Here is a 16,512-nt window from a genome sequence, read left to right on the forward strand (position 1 = left end):
GGGCACACCAGCCACTCCCCACCGCCCCCCCTCCGGAAAATTGGGCTATTTCCTGTCCCCCCCCCCCCAAGGACCTTGGGTAATTCGAAGAACCAGAAAGGTACGTCCCCAAATAAAGACGCATCATTCACTAACATATTGAAAAGACGTGCTCGTCATTCTTAATAAACAACTAGAGTAAGAATACATAAGAGAAACAGAGTGGTATCTTTATATGATACACAAGTGTATGTTACAAGAATTCCATCAGGCACAGGAGCCTCAGGTTTAAGGCCTCAATGTTAGGCCAAAAAAAAAAAAAAAAAAAAAAAAAAAAAAAAAAAAAAAAAGGCATGGTAAAGTTTTTACTTTAACATCTAAAATGTCACTTGTCATAAAGGAGGGTGTAAATAGAAACTGTCTTTAATAAATCATAATTGAAGTTCCCCCTCATTTTTCTTCCATTAAGATGCTAAGTTTATGTCTGAGCATGAAGAGGTGGCTCCTCTAGTGAAGTCTGCCAGTCCAGAGGGAAAGCCAGCTGGGGAGATTCCCTGGAGGGTCGATCCATCATTATTAATTCCATCTTTCTTTCTCTTGAGGAAGGGAAGGGGCCACATTTCTCTCAACAGTCCAAGCCCTTTCTCCAGGGCCCAGACCAAAAAAACAAAAAACAAAAAAACAAAAGTCAGCCAGCAACTTTGTAGGACACCTGGCTCTCAGGAAACCTAGAGCCCCCATGGACCAAGGAGTTTGCCGCAGGTCTGTGAAGATGTAAAGAGGGCAAAGTTTTCTTTTACATTTTAAACAGAAGTAGCCCGGAAGGCTTCATAACTACACCAAGAAAAAAAGAAAAAAAGAAAATAAAATAACGGAGGCCTCTTCTTTAGTGTGAAAGTGTGTCCAGTTTTTCCTGGCTGGGTTTTCTTGTACTATGACTGAGGCATCTCAGTGCATGGTGCTTGCGTTGGCCACTGCAATGGCCTCCTGAATTTCTCGTATCACCAGGATCCGGGTCAGCATTTGTCCCATCTGCTCTCTGCTGATAGGCTGGACTGAATACCAGATTGGGCTGTTGGGGGCCACCACTGGCTCAGGTGTTAGGTAAAAGGTGTCATTCCGGCCTTTCACACTCTGGGGGCTGAAGAACATGTCAGTAAAAGCTAGGTAAACACCATTACAACTTCAACCCTCCCAGCCTGAACCTCCCAGACAGGGGAAATCTGAAAAAATTGGTAAGGTAGCAGCCCTGGATGTATGGTAACACAGTTACTGAATGCCATGTAGCTATTGCATATTACTTCTAGATGTCTAGTGAGGGCTACTGTGACTGCCAGTGTCAGGCATTCCTTTCTGACCCTCCTTTACAAAAGATAGCCATCATCAATCAGACTGCACTTTCCTAGGGTACACTGGGCTCGACTATTTGAGTTCATTTATATCCCACTTGGAGTCAACCTCACTGCTCAGAAGATCTATCTCCAAGTGTTGGATCACACTATTATCTCCCCCCACACTTTTTTTTTTTTTTTTGGGGGGGGGGCGGGCCAGAAGAGAATGGTGATACTGGGAATTGAACTCAGAGGCACCTTACAACTAAACTACATCCCCAGCCCTAAAAAGTTTGTTTATTGAGATAGGATTTCACTAAGTTGCTGAAGCTGGCCTCAAACTTGCAGTCTGCTTGCCTCAGCCTCCCAAGTTGCTGGGATTATAGATGTGTACCACCACACATGGCTCACATTGTTCTCTACCCAGAAACAATGGTTATGATACTGGAGCCCTTACCTTGCCCCTGCCACACACACACACACACACACTGTGGTGCTGTATTCCTTCATACTCAGCACATACCATCCTCTAACATTTATTCATCCATTCAAGGTTTATTAAATAGCTACTATATGCCAGGAATGCACAAGATGCAATATTAAATAAATGAGCAGAAACAGTAATTCCTACCTCATGGAGACAGCAATTAAGATACACAAATACACAAAAAATGGTAACAGTATTTAAGTGCTACAGAGGAAACAGATGGAACAGGTAGGGAATCTGATGGTTTCTTCAAAAAGCTATGTTTAAGAACAGAAAAGGGACGGGACTGGGGATACAGCTCAGTCCGTAGAGTGCTTGCCTATTAAGTACAAGGCCCTGGGTTCAATCCCTAGCAACACACACACACACAAAACACACACACACACACACAAAAAGGGCAGGGTGGGGAGAACAGAAGAGAGGGCTGGGTACCTCAGTGGTAGAGCACTAGCTTAACTAGCCTAGCACATTTGAGGCACTGGATTCAATCCTCAGCACCACATAGAAATAAACAAACAAAGGTATTGTGTCCATCTACAACTTAAAACACACACACACACACACACACACACACACACACACACACACACAAAGTAGCATAATGCCCTTGAGTGTAAAAGAGCTAGTGTAGATTGAAGGCCCAGAGCAGCACCATCATAAGGCTAACAAAGGGAAGTACACTAGAGATCATGTTCATCATGTAAGGATTATTCTGCAGAGTAATGACAAACCGTGAAAGTTTTAATCTAAGTAACATACCAAGACCCACAACTCCCCCCATCAAAAAAAAAAAAAAAAATCCTGTGGCATTGCTATGAAAATGACATGCCAAATTGCAGGAGGAAGAAGAAAAAAACCCAAAATCTGAAGGAAGGGGTCTCCCCAAGGTTGACAGTGGCAATGACAAAAGGGCAGGGCCAGGATGATACAGGGCCATATTCAGTTTGTAATGAAAGTGGCCTCCCTGTAACATATCTTCTCCATAAGACAACTGTTAGGAGTCTGAGGTGGGAGGATTGGGAGTTCAAAGTCAGCCTCAGCAACTTAGTGAGGCACTTAGCAACTCAGTGAGACCCTGTCTCTAAATAAAATACAAAAAAGGGCTGCAGATGTGGCTCAGTGGTTAAGCACCCCTGGGTTTAATCTCAGTATCCAAAAAAAAAAAAAAAGGTGACTATTAGGGTTCAGGGACCCTTTTAATGTCAATGCCAAGCACACTACTTTGGAAAAGCCACATAGTTGTTTCTATATTTATATTTTTAGAAATGATTTTACTGTTTGGGGCTACAGAATGCTTTTCTCCTTTGATAAGATATGCACACAAGTAAGCACATGGATAAACACATACATACACACATTAGCCAATGTATAAAGAAAGGCTCCTCACCATTTGAAGAGGTAGAAATCATAGAGCTTGATGGGACATCTCAGTGGATTCTCTGGATTTTCTGTCTGTTCTGCATACATGTCATCTGTAACTATAAAACAGCCCCCCAACCCCCACCACCACCATCACAGACCTGGCATAAGAACTGTCTTAGCTCAGGCCTAGATTAAGAACCACAGGCATTCAGTCATCCTATCTAGGAAATATTAGGTAGGAGGAGGGAAGGATAAGGCAGGAAATAACTAGGAAGGGAAGAGGGTATCTTGTCCAGAGTTTCCCTGCTTCTAGGAGAAAAGTTTTTGGCTGGGGAAAAGGGACTGGAAAATTCCTACCCAGTAAAACCCAACCTTCACATTCATCACTAGCCCCATAGATACAGGGCAAGGTGTCTTCTTCCCCTACCTTTCTGGCCAGTCTGATGTATCCCAAGGGCCTTCAGGTACCGGATACTAGTGCTTTTATCCTTGGGATTAGAGGGGTTTTTCTTTGTCTGTCGTAAGACTTTGGAGAAGGCCAGCTTCATATGCTGGTCAACTGTCTTCAACAGGAAGTACCTGGACCACAAGTGAAAGCAAGGCAGAGGGAGGGGTGCCGGGAGGATACCATGATTTACCCTCCACCCATCTGTATTTCAGAGGCACCCACACTCCCAGATCTGGGTAGGCTCATACCCAAGCACTGTATCCAGTGGAGCCATATGGAGATAGATAGCAGAGGTCTGGCAAGGCTGTTGGCCTCACTGGTTATCACAAAAAAATGTAGTCAAGTGAGGCTGGGGGCTTTCAGTAGCTCAAGGTTCTCAAATAAGAGTCAGAGGAATTCAGAAGTCCTCCTAGAGTTTCTACCCTCTTCACCAGGAAAAAGCCAGCAGAGGCCAAGTGTGAATTTCTAGAATACTTACTTGGTGTTAAAGAACATGAGGGTGGTCAACAGGGTGGAAGGTGAGTGTGCCCCAAGCTGCTTGCATTCCCATAGCATCTCCTCAGTCACGTGGCTGGGCAGGACATAGCCTAGGAGCAACAGAGTAATGCTAAAACAGATGGATGGAAGGAGGTACCACAAAGGCACAGGCATATGGACCATAGGGGCATAAGTCTTATCAAAAGAAGTCTTCTGAGGTATAGCAAAATAATCTGGAAAGCTTGTTAAAACACAGATGCCTGGGTCACAACCTAAGTTTCTGAGGTGGGTTGTGACAATAAGCATAAATTTCTAACAAGTTCCAAGGTGATACTGCTCCTGCTCTGGGAAACATACACTACCTCACTTGATTACTTTTACCTGACAATTCTTCCTCTGTAATCCAAGGCTAATACAAGACAAAAGGATTACCCTCAGGTTCATGAAATACATAAAACTATAAATCAAACATGCATATGTGCTCTTGCTCGCTCTCTCCTCTATGACAACTTTCATTAAATTTTCAAGGTGTCTAAGGTCCAAAGACCTACAATGTATATCCCTCTTTGCCCTTATCAAACCTCTTATTAGCTATCATTTCTAGGAAGCAAGCCCATTTGCATCACTTCCCTGGACACAGGAAACACTGATATTTGGAATTTTCTCTAAAAGAACAGGTGTTCATAGACAAACCTAGAGCTTGGAGAGGCTAAGGCCAATTGTTATGGTTTAGATATGTGGCATCCCCCAAAAGCTCATGTGTGAGACAATGCAAAGAAGTTTAGAATGAAGGGGAGGGAGGGGAAATGGGAATAGGTAAGACGGAATTAACTGAACATAACTTTCCTATGTTCATATATGAATACATGACCAGTGTAATTCCACATCATGCACAATCACAAAAATGGGAAATTTTACTCCATGTGTGCATATATATCAAAATACATTCTACTGTCATGTGTAGCTAACAAGAACAGCAATAAAAAATTAAACAATGACAAAATTTTAGAGGAAAATGATTGGGTTATGAGAATGTAGGCAGTGCATTAATCCCCTGATAGGGATTAACTGAGTGGTAACTATAGGCAGGTAGGGTATGGTTGCAGGAGGTGAGTCACTGCAGGTGACTTTGGGTTTTATATTTTGTTGTGGTGAGAATTCTCTCTGCTTCCTGATGCCATATCCCCAGTTGTTTTCTTCCACCACACACTTCTGCCATGATGTTCTGACTCATCTCAGGCCCAGAGAAATGGAGTCAGTCATCTCTGGACTGAGAACTCTGAAACTGCGAGCCCCCAAAAACTTCCTCTAATTTTTTTTTGTCAGGTCTTTTGGTCACAGCTACAAAAAGCTGACTAAAACACTAATAGTTTGAACAAGAGCTCTGGGCAGCCAGGACTGCACTAAAGAAAGATGACCATGGGTTTGACCACCAAGCTCATTTGCTCAATTCAGCAATTCCAAGTGTTTGTGTACAGAGGACATGGTAGGGTGCAGCAGACACAGCATTCTCCTACAGGGTTTCAGGATTCTCCAGCCAGACAGAGAAAGTTACACTTCCTGGAAGCACAAAAAGGAAAATTCTGCACACTACAGTTCACTTGTCTGATTCTTCCCACAGGTAGACCTTTGACCGTGTAGTATACTCTCTTTAAGGCAGCTCTGGTGCTATTTTTGTCCACCCTTTGGCTATTCAGTGGTGCAGCAACAAAGGGAAATACTTTCTTGCTCGTGAACATATTTGAAGCACCCAAGATGCAGGATAAGCAAAACAACTTCTCTCAGTCAGGAAAAACTATCTCCCTACGAGTAACTCCTGCCACAGCTTGGGATGCTCTTTCTCTGCCTTCACTCAGCAACATACCTCCTCTGATGGTGTTTCCCTAACAGTATTTTATTCCCAGCAACACACTTTAAAATTAACTTTATACTCAGGATGCTGAGGCAGGACAATCTGAAGTTCAAGTCCAGCCTTAGCAACTAAGAACCTTTTACCAAATAAAAAATTAAAAAGGGCTGGGAATGTAGCTCAGAATACAGGGCCCTTAGGTTCAATCCCCAGAATGAATGAATGAATGAATGAATATTTACCTTAATGGATAAGCACCAAGATTCCTTGTCTAAGAACAAGGAGACAGACTTTTAAAAAATTATATAAGCCTTATAGATTTGATTCTCAACAGCAAGCATGAAATTGATGTATTTTATCTTTAAAAATCTTTTATACTTCTTGTCCACTGAAGGGCATACACACAATGACCAATCCAGGAGCAATGATCATCCCTAGCATCCAAACTATTGTATTGAAATTCCATTTCCCACTAAAAGGAATCAGTTTCATAGAGAACTGATGGATTTCACAGTGGGACAACAAATGTTTGAAAATGTAATGTTCTGTCAAATCAGAAATAAGGAAGTTGCTGGCTGTGGCAGTGTACACCTGTAATCACAGCTACTCGTGGGGTCAACGCAGGAGAACTGGAAGTTCAAGGTTAGTCTGGGCAACCTGGTGAGACCCTATCTCAAAATAATAAAAAGGAAAGGGCTGGGGATGCACCTCAATGGCTGAGCATTCCTGGGTTTAATACCCAGTAACACACATACACATACAAACATGGAGAGCAAGAGAGAGAAAGAGAAAAAAGGAAAGTTATCAACAACGAACAGGGTCAAAGTACATAGGGACCAATTTAAAGATATTCCAGGGGCTGGGGATATAGCTCAGTTGGTAGAGTGCTTGTCTAGCATGCACAAGGCCCTGGGTTCAATCCCCAGGACCACCCCAAAAAAAAAAAAAAAAAAAAAAAAGATATTCCAGTTGGCCAAAGAGAACAGTCTGTACATCAATAGACAACTGTAATGAACTGAATCATAACAAATTACCAAATATTTTAATGATTCTTAAAAAACAAATTTAAAAAAACCTTAATTTTACATTACTTGGAATGCTGGTGAACTAACTTATTACTGTGAAAATTGATAAGCAAATTAAAAAAAATTTTTAAATCCTTTATCCTGCCTCTTCTACACAATCTGTACTGTTAGCAATTCAGAAAATTGAGGTTGGAAAGTGATGGTTTTTTGTCTTGTTTGTTTGTTTGGCACAGTACTGGGGATTGAACCCAGGAAGACTACTACTGAACTACATTCCTAGTCTTATTTTTAATTTTTTTTTCATGATTTGGCATTTATTTATTTATTTTGCACTGGGGATTGAACCCGGAGGCACTTTACCATTGAGCCAGAGTCTTGCTCATTTGCTGAGACTGGTCTGGACCTTGCAATCCTCCTGCCTCAGCCTTCAGAGACACTCAGATTACAGGTGTACGTCACCATGCCCAGGTTATTTTTAAATTTTGAGAGGGCAACTTAGCAAGTTAAGGCAGGCTAGCCTTCACTTGTAATCCTCCTGCCTTTGTCTCCTGAGTAACTGGTGTTTCAGGTGTGAGCCACCATTTTTGGCTTTCTGGGTGTTTTTTAAATTATGATAGTGTCCCTGTGGTATGTCAATAACATTTTTCAACATATTTAAAACATTCACAGATAGGGCTGTGAGTATAGTTCAATGATAGAGCTTTTTCCTAGTATGCATGAGGCCCTGAGTTCAATAGCCCAGAACCAACTCCACCCCAATACACATGCACACAGACACACAAAAAAAATCTGAAAAGAATATTTATGGATAAGATGTCCGGAATTTCCTTCAAGATAACAAAGGAAGAAAAGCTCAGGAAATAATGTCAAGAGTTAATAAATGGACCAAGAACGGTGGTGCACAGCTGTAATCCCAGTGGCTCAGGAGGCTGAGGCAGGAGGATCGAAAAGCCAGCTTCAGTAACTTAGTGAAACCCTAGGCAACTTAGTAAGATCCTGTCTCTAAATAAAATAAAAAAAAAATGGGCTGGGAATGTGGCTCAGTGGTTAAGTACCCCTGGGTTTAATCCCCAGTTCAAAAAAAAAGTTAATAAATAAAATGGCATCAAACTTAAAAACTTCTGCATAGGAAAGGAAACAATTAGGAATATGAAGAGAGAACCTACACAATGGGAAAATAAATCTTTGCTAGGTACTCTTCTGAAAGAATTAATATCTAGAATAGATACACACAAAAAAATAAGCCAATTAATAAATGGTCAGATGAATTAAACATACTTCTCAAAAGAAATACAAATGGCCAAGAAATAGATGAAAATGTTCAACATCTTCAGCAATTAGGGAAATGCAAATCAAAACTACTCTATGGAGCTGAGGCTATAGCTCAGTGGCAAAAGCATTTGCCTAGCACATGTGAGGCACTGGGTTCGATCCTTAGCAGCACAGAAAAATAAATAAATAAAATAGAAATAATAAAAAAAAAAACTACATTGTGATTTCATTTCATGACCAGTCAGAATGGCAGGCATCAAGAATACAAATAATAATAAATACTGGAGAGGATGTGGAGAAAAAAGAAACACATTAATAACACTGTTGGTGGGACTGTAAATTACCACAACCATCGTGGAAATCATATGGAAGATCCTCAAAAGACTTGGCATGGAATCACCATATGACCCAATTATAGCACTCGTTGGTATTTATCAAAAATTAAAGATATCATAATACAGTGATACATGCATAGCCATGTTTACAGCAGTGCAATTCACAATATCCAAACTTAGGGAACCAGCCTAGGTGTCCATCAATAGACGAATGGATAAAGAAAATGTGGTATACATACTCAATGGAATTTTTAGAAATAATGTTTTTGTATTTTTTTATACCTTTATTTTACTTATTTACTTATATGGGGTGCGGAGGATCAAACCTAGTGCCTTACACATGTTGGGCAAGCACTCTACCACTGAGCTACAAACACAGTTCACAATGGTATTTTTTTATTTCGGTCATAAAGAAGAATGAAATTACATCATTTGCAGGAAAACAGATGGAACTAGGTACCATTATCTTAAGTGAAATAAGTCAAACTCAGAAGGTCAAGTGTCATATGTTTTCTCTCGTATGTAGAAGCTAGAGAGGATAAAAGAAAAGAAACAGGTGGGAGGATCTCATGAAATCGAAGAGATCAGTAGAGAGAAAGGAGAGGAAAAGTGCTGGGAAGGGATACTGGCCAAATTATATTGTTCTGTTGTGTGCATGTACAAATATGTAACAACAAATCCCACCATTATGTATACTATAAATATGCACCAATAGAAAATGTGAAAAGAAAAAAATATGAAAAGGGAAACACATGGTAGTATACTTGAAACAAGATTTGCCACTGACAATTAGTATATGACAGTTCATTAATCTATTGTTTAGTTTTATATATACTTTAAAATTTCCATAATAAAATACTCAATGTCTAGAATACCGAGTAGGACATTGTAGGCACTCAAATGTTTGTTTAACCACTATTTTGTTGCTGTTGTTTTTAAGAAACGGTTAAGCAGCACACATTAACAAGTGGTGACATGAGAATTAAAATTCAGGTGGCACACACCTATAATCTCGCCGACTCCAGAGGCTGAGGCAGGAGAATTACAAGTTCAAAGCCAACCTCAGCAACTTAGCCAAGTACCACCCCACAAAAAATAAATAAATGAAAGAAATAAATAAAATTCAGGTAATTGATGTGGACATATTTTCAACTTGTTTGGGTAAATACTAAGTATGACTGCTGTACCATAATACGTTTACTTTTCAAAGAAAGAGCCAGACTGTCCTCCAAAGTGTTTATGCCAGTTTTCATTCCCAATAGCATTATTCATCCTGTTATTCCCTATTCATGCAAAGATTTGGTGCTATTAGCATTTCAGATTTTAGCCATTTGAATAACTGTATAATGGTTATCATATTGTTTTAATTGAAAATTTCTAGATGGCATATAATAATGAACACTTTGCATATATTTTGTCATCTGGATGTTTTCTTTAGTTAGGTATTTGGGCAGATCTTTTGTCTATTTTTAAAAAATAATTTTATTTTTTTATGTGGTGCTAAGGACCAAACCCAATGCGTCACACGTGCTAGGCAAGAGCTCTACCACTGAGTCATAACCCCAGCTCATCTTTTGTCCATTTTTGAAATCAGGCTCTTTGATTTCATATTGTTGAATATTAAGTTTTTTTTTTTTTTTTTTTTTTTGTACTGGGGATTGAACCCAGGGATGCTAACTAGTGAGTCACATCCTCAACCCTTTTTATTTTAAGATATGTTCTCACTAAATTTCTTAGGGCCTCACTAAGGTGCTGAGGCTGACTTTGAACTTGCCATCTTCCTGTCTCAACCTCCCAAGTTGCTGGGATTACAGGCATGTGCTACCATACCCAGCTGAGTACTAGGAATTCTTTCTAGGGGCTGGAGTTCTATGTCAGTGGTAGAGTGCATACTTAGTATGCAGGAGGCCTGAGTTCAATCCCCAGTGTTCCCACAAAGAAAGATTCTTTGTATATTTTAGACACCAGTTCTTCGTCAAATGTGTATTCTGCAAATATTTTTTTTCCCAGTCTGTGGCTTGTCTTTTATTCTCTTTAAGACCATCGTTTGCAGAACATAACTTAAAAATTATACTTGAGTGCTCAAGTGATTGTCCTGCCTTGGCCTCCCCAGTAGCTGGGACTACAGCAGCATGTCACCATGTTGGGTTCTGATTTTTTTTTTTTTTTTAAAGAATTGGAAATTGAACCCAAGGGAGCTCTACCTCTAAGCTACATCCCCAGCATTTTACTTTTTATATTGAGAGAGGGTCTCCCTAAATTGCTGGGGCTAACCTCAAACTTGTGATCCTCTTGCCTTAGCCTAAGTAGCTGGAATGTGAGCCACCATGCCTGGTCTTCTATGTTTTAAATTTTACTGAAGTTCATTACAGATTTTCTTCTTCACAGATTGTCCTTCAGGTATTGTACCTAAAAAAAAAAACCCACCAAACCCAAGGTCACCTAGATTTTCTCCTACTGTCTTCAAAATTGTATAGGCTTACATTTTTACATTTAAGTCTGTTAATTCATTTTTATTTTTTATGTCAGGTCCAGACATGTTTCTAAATTCATTTTTCTGTATATTAATGTCTAGTTTTTCCAGCACCATCTATTGAAAACAATACCCTTTCTCCATTAAACTGCCTTTCTCCTTTTTGTAAGAGTTAAATTTACCATACTTGTGTGATTCTAACATTCTCTCAATCTGTCCCATTAATCATCATTTTTTGTGGGGGGTGAGGGTAGGACAGTGCTAGGAATTGAACCCAGTGGTGCTTTCCACTGAACTGTATGCCCACTCCTTTTTATTTTTACTGTGAGACAGGGTCTCACTAAATGGCTCAGGCTGGCCTCAAACTTGTGATTCTCCTACCTCTGCCACCCCAGTAGCTGGGAGATTACAGACATGAACCACTCCACCTGGCTTATCTATTATTTCACCAAAACTTGCACACAAATGTTTATAGTATCTTGATTCACAACTTCCAAAACCTGGAAGAAATGAAAAGAAAATGTTCTTCAACAGAATGGATGAACTATGGTTGGTCCACACAATGGAATATTTTATGCTAAAAATGAACTCTCAAGTCATGAAGACATATAGAAACTTTATATGCATACTGATAAAACTTTATTTATTTGTTGTTGATAGACCTTTATTTTATTCATTTATTTATATGCGGTGCTGAGACTCGAACCCAGTGCTTCACACATGCTAGGTGAGCAAGCACTCTGCCACTGAGTCACCCTCAGCCGCTTGATAAAACTTTAAAAACGCATATTGAAAGAAATAAATCTGAAAAGGTTACATAGTAAATTATTCCAAATATATGTCATTCTTGAAAAGGCAAAACTGATGATAGGAAAAAGGTCAGTGGTTGTCAAGGGCTCAGGGCAAGGAAGGGAAGGCAGAATGGGAGGAATAGGTAGAGACCAGATTTTTTGTTTGTTTGTTTTAAATGCCATGGATTGAATCCAGAGGTATTTAATCACTGAGCCACATTCCCAGGTCTTTTTTATATTTTATTTAGAAACAGAGTCTCACTGGTTGCTTAGGGCCTTGAAAAGTTGCTGAAGCTGGCTTTGAATTTGTGATCCTTCTACCTCAGCCTCCTGAACTGCCTGGACAGGCATGTGCCACCACAACAGGGATTTAATAAGACTGGGAAACATTCTGTATTAATACTATAATAGTGGATACATGCTTTCAGACATTTATCAAAATCCACAGCACTATAGACAAAATGAGTTGAGCCCTAATGCAAACTACAAACTTTAGACAAAAAATGTAGCAAGATTGTTTCAAATTTTAACAAATGTACCATACTAATGTAACACTGTTAATGTAGGGGAAATTGTGTGAGGGTGAGCCAGCACACAGAAATTTCTGTGCTTTTTCTGCAAATCTTCTGGACACCTAAAACAACTCTAAAAAATTATGGACCCAGGGAATGACAGGACCCCTCTAAGTGCTCTGCAACTCCAGATTTAGAGGACCCTAAAGAACAGGAAGCCAACCATGTCCATTCTGCAAAAAGGATGGTCATCAGTTAAGGCTTGCCTTGCTTCCAAGGCAAGACACATGTGGTCAACAAGACCTTGACTCATCCTGGCAGATGGCACAACTGGTAGAGGAAAGCTAAAGGACCAAGAGGCTTTTTGAAATTTCCCAAGAGTGATACCTGAGGAAATCACAGCTGACTTTTAAAGAATATAAAAGAAGGTCAATTTTGACCAAGTTGGTATTTGTGTGTGTGTGTGTGTGTGCATTTAGATGTAGATGGACACAATAACTTATTTATTTATTTATTATTTATTTTTATGTGGTGCTGAGGATACTAGAACCAAAAAAAAAAAGAAAGAAAGAAAGAAAAAAATGTCCACATATCAATGTGCTTTGGTTTTACTCCTGCCAGGGACTGGGGTTGTGGCTCAGTGGTAGAGCGCTTGCTTAGCACTTGTAAGGCACTGGGTTCGATCCTCAGCACCATATAAAAATAAATAAATAAAGGTGTTGTGAACTCACATTCCTCCTGCCTCAGCCTCCTGAGCCACTACTACAGGCACCTGGTGCCACCTGGTGCAGCATACAAGGACATTTAAAAGGAAAGACAGCATTTTCTTTTCTTTTACTTTCTTCTTCTTCTTTTTTTTTAAATGTAACCAAAAGTGAAGTTGGAGGCTATGCAGGGAGGGTGGGAGTGCCTGATAATAACAATCACAAAGGACTCTAGAGTTACAAGTTTGTTCTGAGTCAATGTGAGCCTTATTCTCACAGACCTACAAGTCTTCCTACCTCCTCCAGAGAAAACCTGGATCGGTTTATCACTGATATGATTATAGTAACCCTGATATTTATTCCTCAGATTGGCCTAAAAGATGCAATGTAGCACACAAAAGACCTAACTAATTTACCAGGGGAACCTAAATGATACAGTTAAAGGGATGCTGCTACTAAACATAGAGGTAATGCTAATGAGAAAGCTATTTTATAGAAATCATATGACACTGGATATTTTAACTACAGCTCAAGGGTACACCTGTGCCATTATAAAAACTAAATACTGAATATATTTCTAACAACTCTATTCAAGTTTCTAAAGCCTTAAATGGCTTCCTCACAAATCAATGCCATGTTGGAGCCCCCCTTAAGCTTTAATGAGTTACTATCTTCATGGTTTTCAGAGACTGGCTAAAATACTAATTGCTTTTGTGCTACTTGTTTACAAAACAAGTAATGTGTTGCTGTCTTGTTTACTGTTGCCCTAGTATGATCCCTGCCCTATGTATGCCTTGCCCAGTCACCCACTGAAGGCCAGCATGAACCTTTAGGTTGCCCTGATACTAAATACTGTCCATGCCCCACCTGAGAAACAAGGACTTTAGGTCACTTCCCCACAACTTTGCCCTCTCTCAGTAGGAAGCAGCTTGGTGATTTCTCACCCATTTTTCCATAGAAATGGAATGGAGAAATTGACAGTGGGGAAATGGTCTACTCTATGCTTTGAATATAGCTCTTGCTGCTCTGCTGCTGCAACTTTTTAAAAGTAGACATGTTTCTTTTTCATCCTCTCTCTCCTGACCTCCCTAAGTTAACTGAGGGGGACGGGGAGCAGATTACCTTTACTCCTCATCCTAGGCAGTTATCTGTCCAGATTTCAGGGATGGTTAGAATATATAAGAAATTAACAAGTGAATCACACAACTCCCTAGGTAGAATATGTGGAATGTAGGCTTTAATTCACTGCTTTAAAAACCCTCTGTTCCCCCAAATTGCCAAAATCATAGCCTCTGAGACAGAAGTCCCCGTGTTTCACTTTTGCTAGCAAAGCAATAGAACTTCTTTTTCCTTTTGCTCAAAAATAAACAAACAAATAAATATTTATGTTCTACAGCTGAAATGGTTCTTTTTTTGAGTGAGGGGCGTGGTTGTGCTGAGAATCAAAACCAGGGCCTTGGGGCTGGGGAGATAGCTCAGTTGGTAGAGTGCTTGCCTTATAAGCACAAGGCCCTGGGTTCAATCCCCAGCACCCAAAAAAAACAAAAACAAACAAACAAAAAAAACCAGGGCCTTGGCATGATAGGCAAGTGCTCTGATAGTGAACTGTATTCCAGCCCCTTTCAATTCTCTTTTTTTTTTGGTACCGATGACTGAACCCAGGGGCACTTACCTCTGAGCTACATCCCCAGCCCAGCCCTTTTTACTTTATTCTGAGACAAGGTCTTGTTAAGTTGCCCAGGTTGACCTCAAACTTGCAGTCCTCCTGTCAGACTCCTGAGTTGCTAGGATTACAGGAATGTGCCACCATGCACATCTAGGCCTTGAGATGGGGTATCACTATGTTGCCCAGGCTGACCTGAACTCCTGGGCTCAAGTAATATTCTCCAGTAGCTGGGACTACAGGCATGAGCTAATGCACCCAGCTATGATTCTGACTTTAATAATAACCCCTCACCCCACTTCCTGACCCCTGGTTCTGGAGATTAACTCAGGGACATTTTACCACTGAACTAGATTGGCAGACTTTCTTATTTTTTATTTTGAGATAGGTTTCACTAAGTTGCCACACAGGTCTCACACTTGCCATCTTCTTGCACTTGCCTCCTGAGTAGCTGGAATTTTAGGTATGTGCCACCACACCTGGCCAATCAGTAAGTTTTGACAGGGAAAAAAAACCCATAGTAACCACCCCACTAGTTTTGCATGCCCTGGGTCCTTGCCACACTGGAACTAGCAGGATTCTCTGAAGAGCATGTCCCTTCTGTATCAGCAGCTCAAAGGCCAATACTGTTGCTGGGATTTATAAGACCCTTACCTGCTTACTGTAATCATAGTCAGTCACAGAAACTGCCCACCTTCCTCCCCCCCACCCCTCCAGTGCTGGGGATTGAACTCAGGGACACTTAACCACTGAGCCACATCCCCAGCCCTTTTTACTTCTTATTTTGAGACAAGGTCTCATTAAGTTGCTGAGGATGGTCTCGAACCTACAATCTTCCTGCGTCAGCCTCTGGAGTTGCTGGGATTATAGATGTGTGCCACCACACCTGGCCCAAAATACCCATGTTTTAGAAACTCAAATGGGAAAAAAATCCAAAGACTCCAAAGACTTACCAAGTGGAGTGACCCGAGGCTGAACATCCTTCAGAACTTCATGTAGCCACTCAGTGAATCGAACATAATAAAGATCGGAGAAAATGTCATCTACCCTTCCATTTTCAAAAAGATACTAAAAGTAAAACAATCAATGAAAGTTATTGGTTGTTTCTTGAATAAGCTTTCAGGAGAAATAAACACGTTTTTCACCGCACCGCTACTTCTCCCTATACATTAGCACCTCAATAAGCAAGGTACCACATCAAAACCGTCCAGTCTGCCTATGGTGTAACTGATTCCCACAACATCCTAGAGTTGGGTCAATGAAGATTTTCTGATGTTATTTCACCTAAGCAAGGCATTGTCCTGTGGTAGTAAAATGATGAATAAGCTCTGAGGTCAATCTCTTACTAGTATATTATTTAAGATAAATAATACATACATAGCATTTATACTGGAAGTTAGTTTTCTTGTCTGGAAATGGAGATAACTATGCCTTTCTTCTAGGACTGGGGAAAGCATAAGCAAAGAGATCAAGTAAAGTAATTCACATGGTGTCTGGGTTAGGAGCAGAAAGAAACTGGAACAAAGTGGGAGGCAATTTTTTCTCAGGACCAGGCAACAAACTCCCGACAAGTAAGCCCTATTCCATTATATTATAGATTCTCTTCAAAAGACTTCAAATACTAAAAAATGCACCTGTACTCCTGAAATTCCCAGTCTGAGTTCCTCTTTTATGTTTCACATTATATGTCCTAAAAATCTAACTATATTCATATATAATTTTTCAGGGGGAGGTATCAAGGATTGAACTCAGGGGCACTCAACCTGAGCCACATCCCTAGTCCTTTTGTGTTTTTTATTTAGAG

General features: G+C 40.2%; 1 protein-coding gene across 5 annotated transcripts in view; it reads right to left on the minus strand.

Moving 5' to 3' along the window:
• Positions 1 to 136: 136 nt before the first annotated feature.
• Positions 137 to 16,512, minus strand: part of QRICH1 (glutamine rich 1) — a 53,185-nt gene continuing 36,809 nt past the window's right edge. For all 5 annotated transcript variants that reach the window (XM_079155500.1, XM_079155498.1, XM_079155497.1 and 2 more), the window contains 5 exons: positions 15,662 to 15,776; positions 4,086 to 4,194; positions 3,587 to 3,738; positions 3,185 to 3,275; positions 137 to 1,120 (listed from right to left, as the gene is read on the minus strand). In XM_079155500.1, the coding sequence (XP_079011626.1) occupies positions 928 to 1,120; positions 3,185 to 3,275; positions 3,587 to 3,738; positions 4,086 to 4,194; positions 15,662 to 15,776 (660 nt within the window). In that variant the 3' untranslated portion in view covers positions 137 to 927. The remainder of the gene's footprint in view (positions 1,121 to 3,184; positions 3,276 to 3,586; positions 3,739 to 4,085; positions 4,195 to 15,661; positions 15,777 to 16,512) is intronic.

Source organism: Sciurus vulgaris (genome assembly GCF_902686455.1).
Source record: "Sciurus vulgaris genome assembly, chromosome: 10".
Taxonomy (NCBI): domain Eukaryota; kingdom Metazoa; phylum Chordata; class Mammalia; order Rodentia; family Sciuridae; genus Sciurus; species Sciurus vulgaris.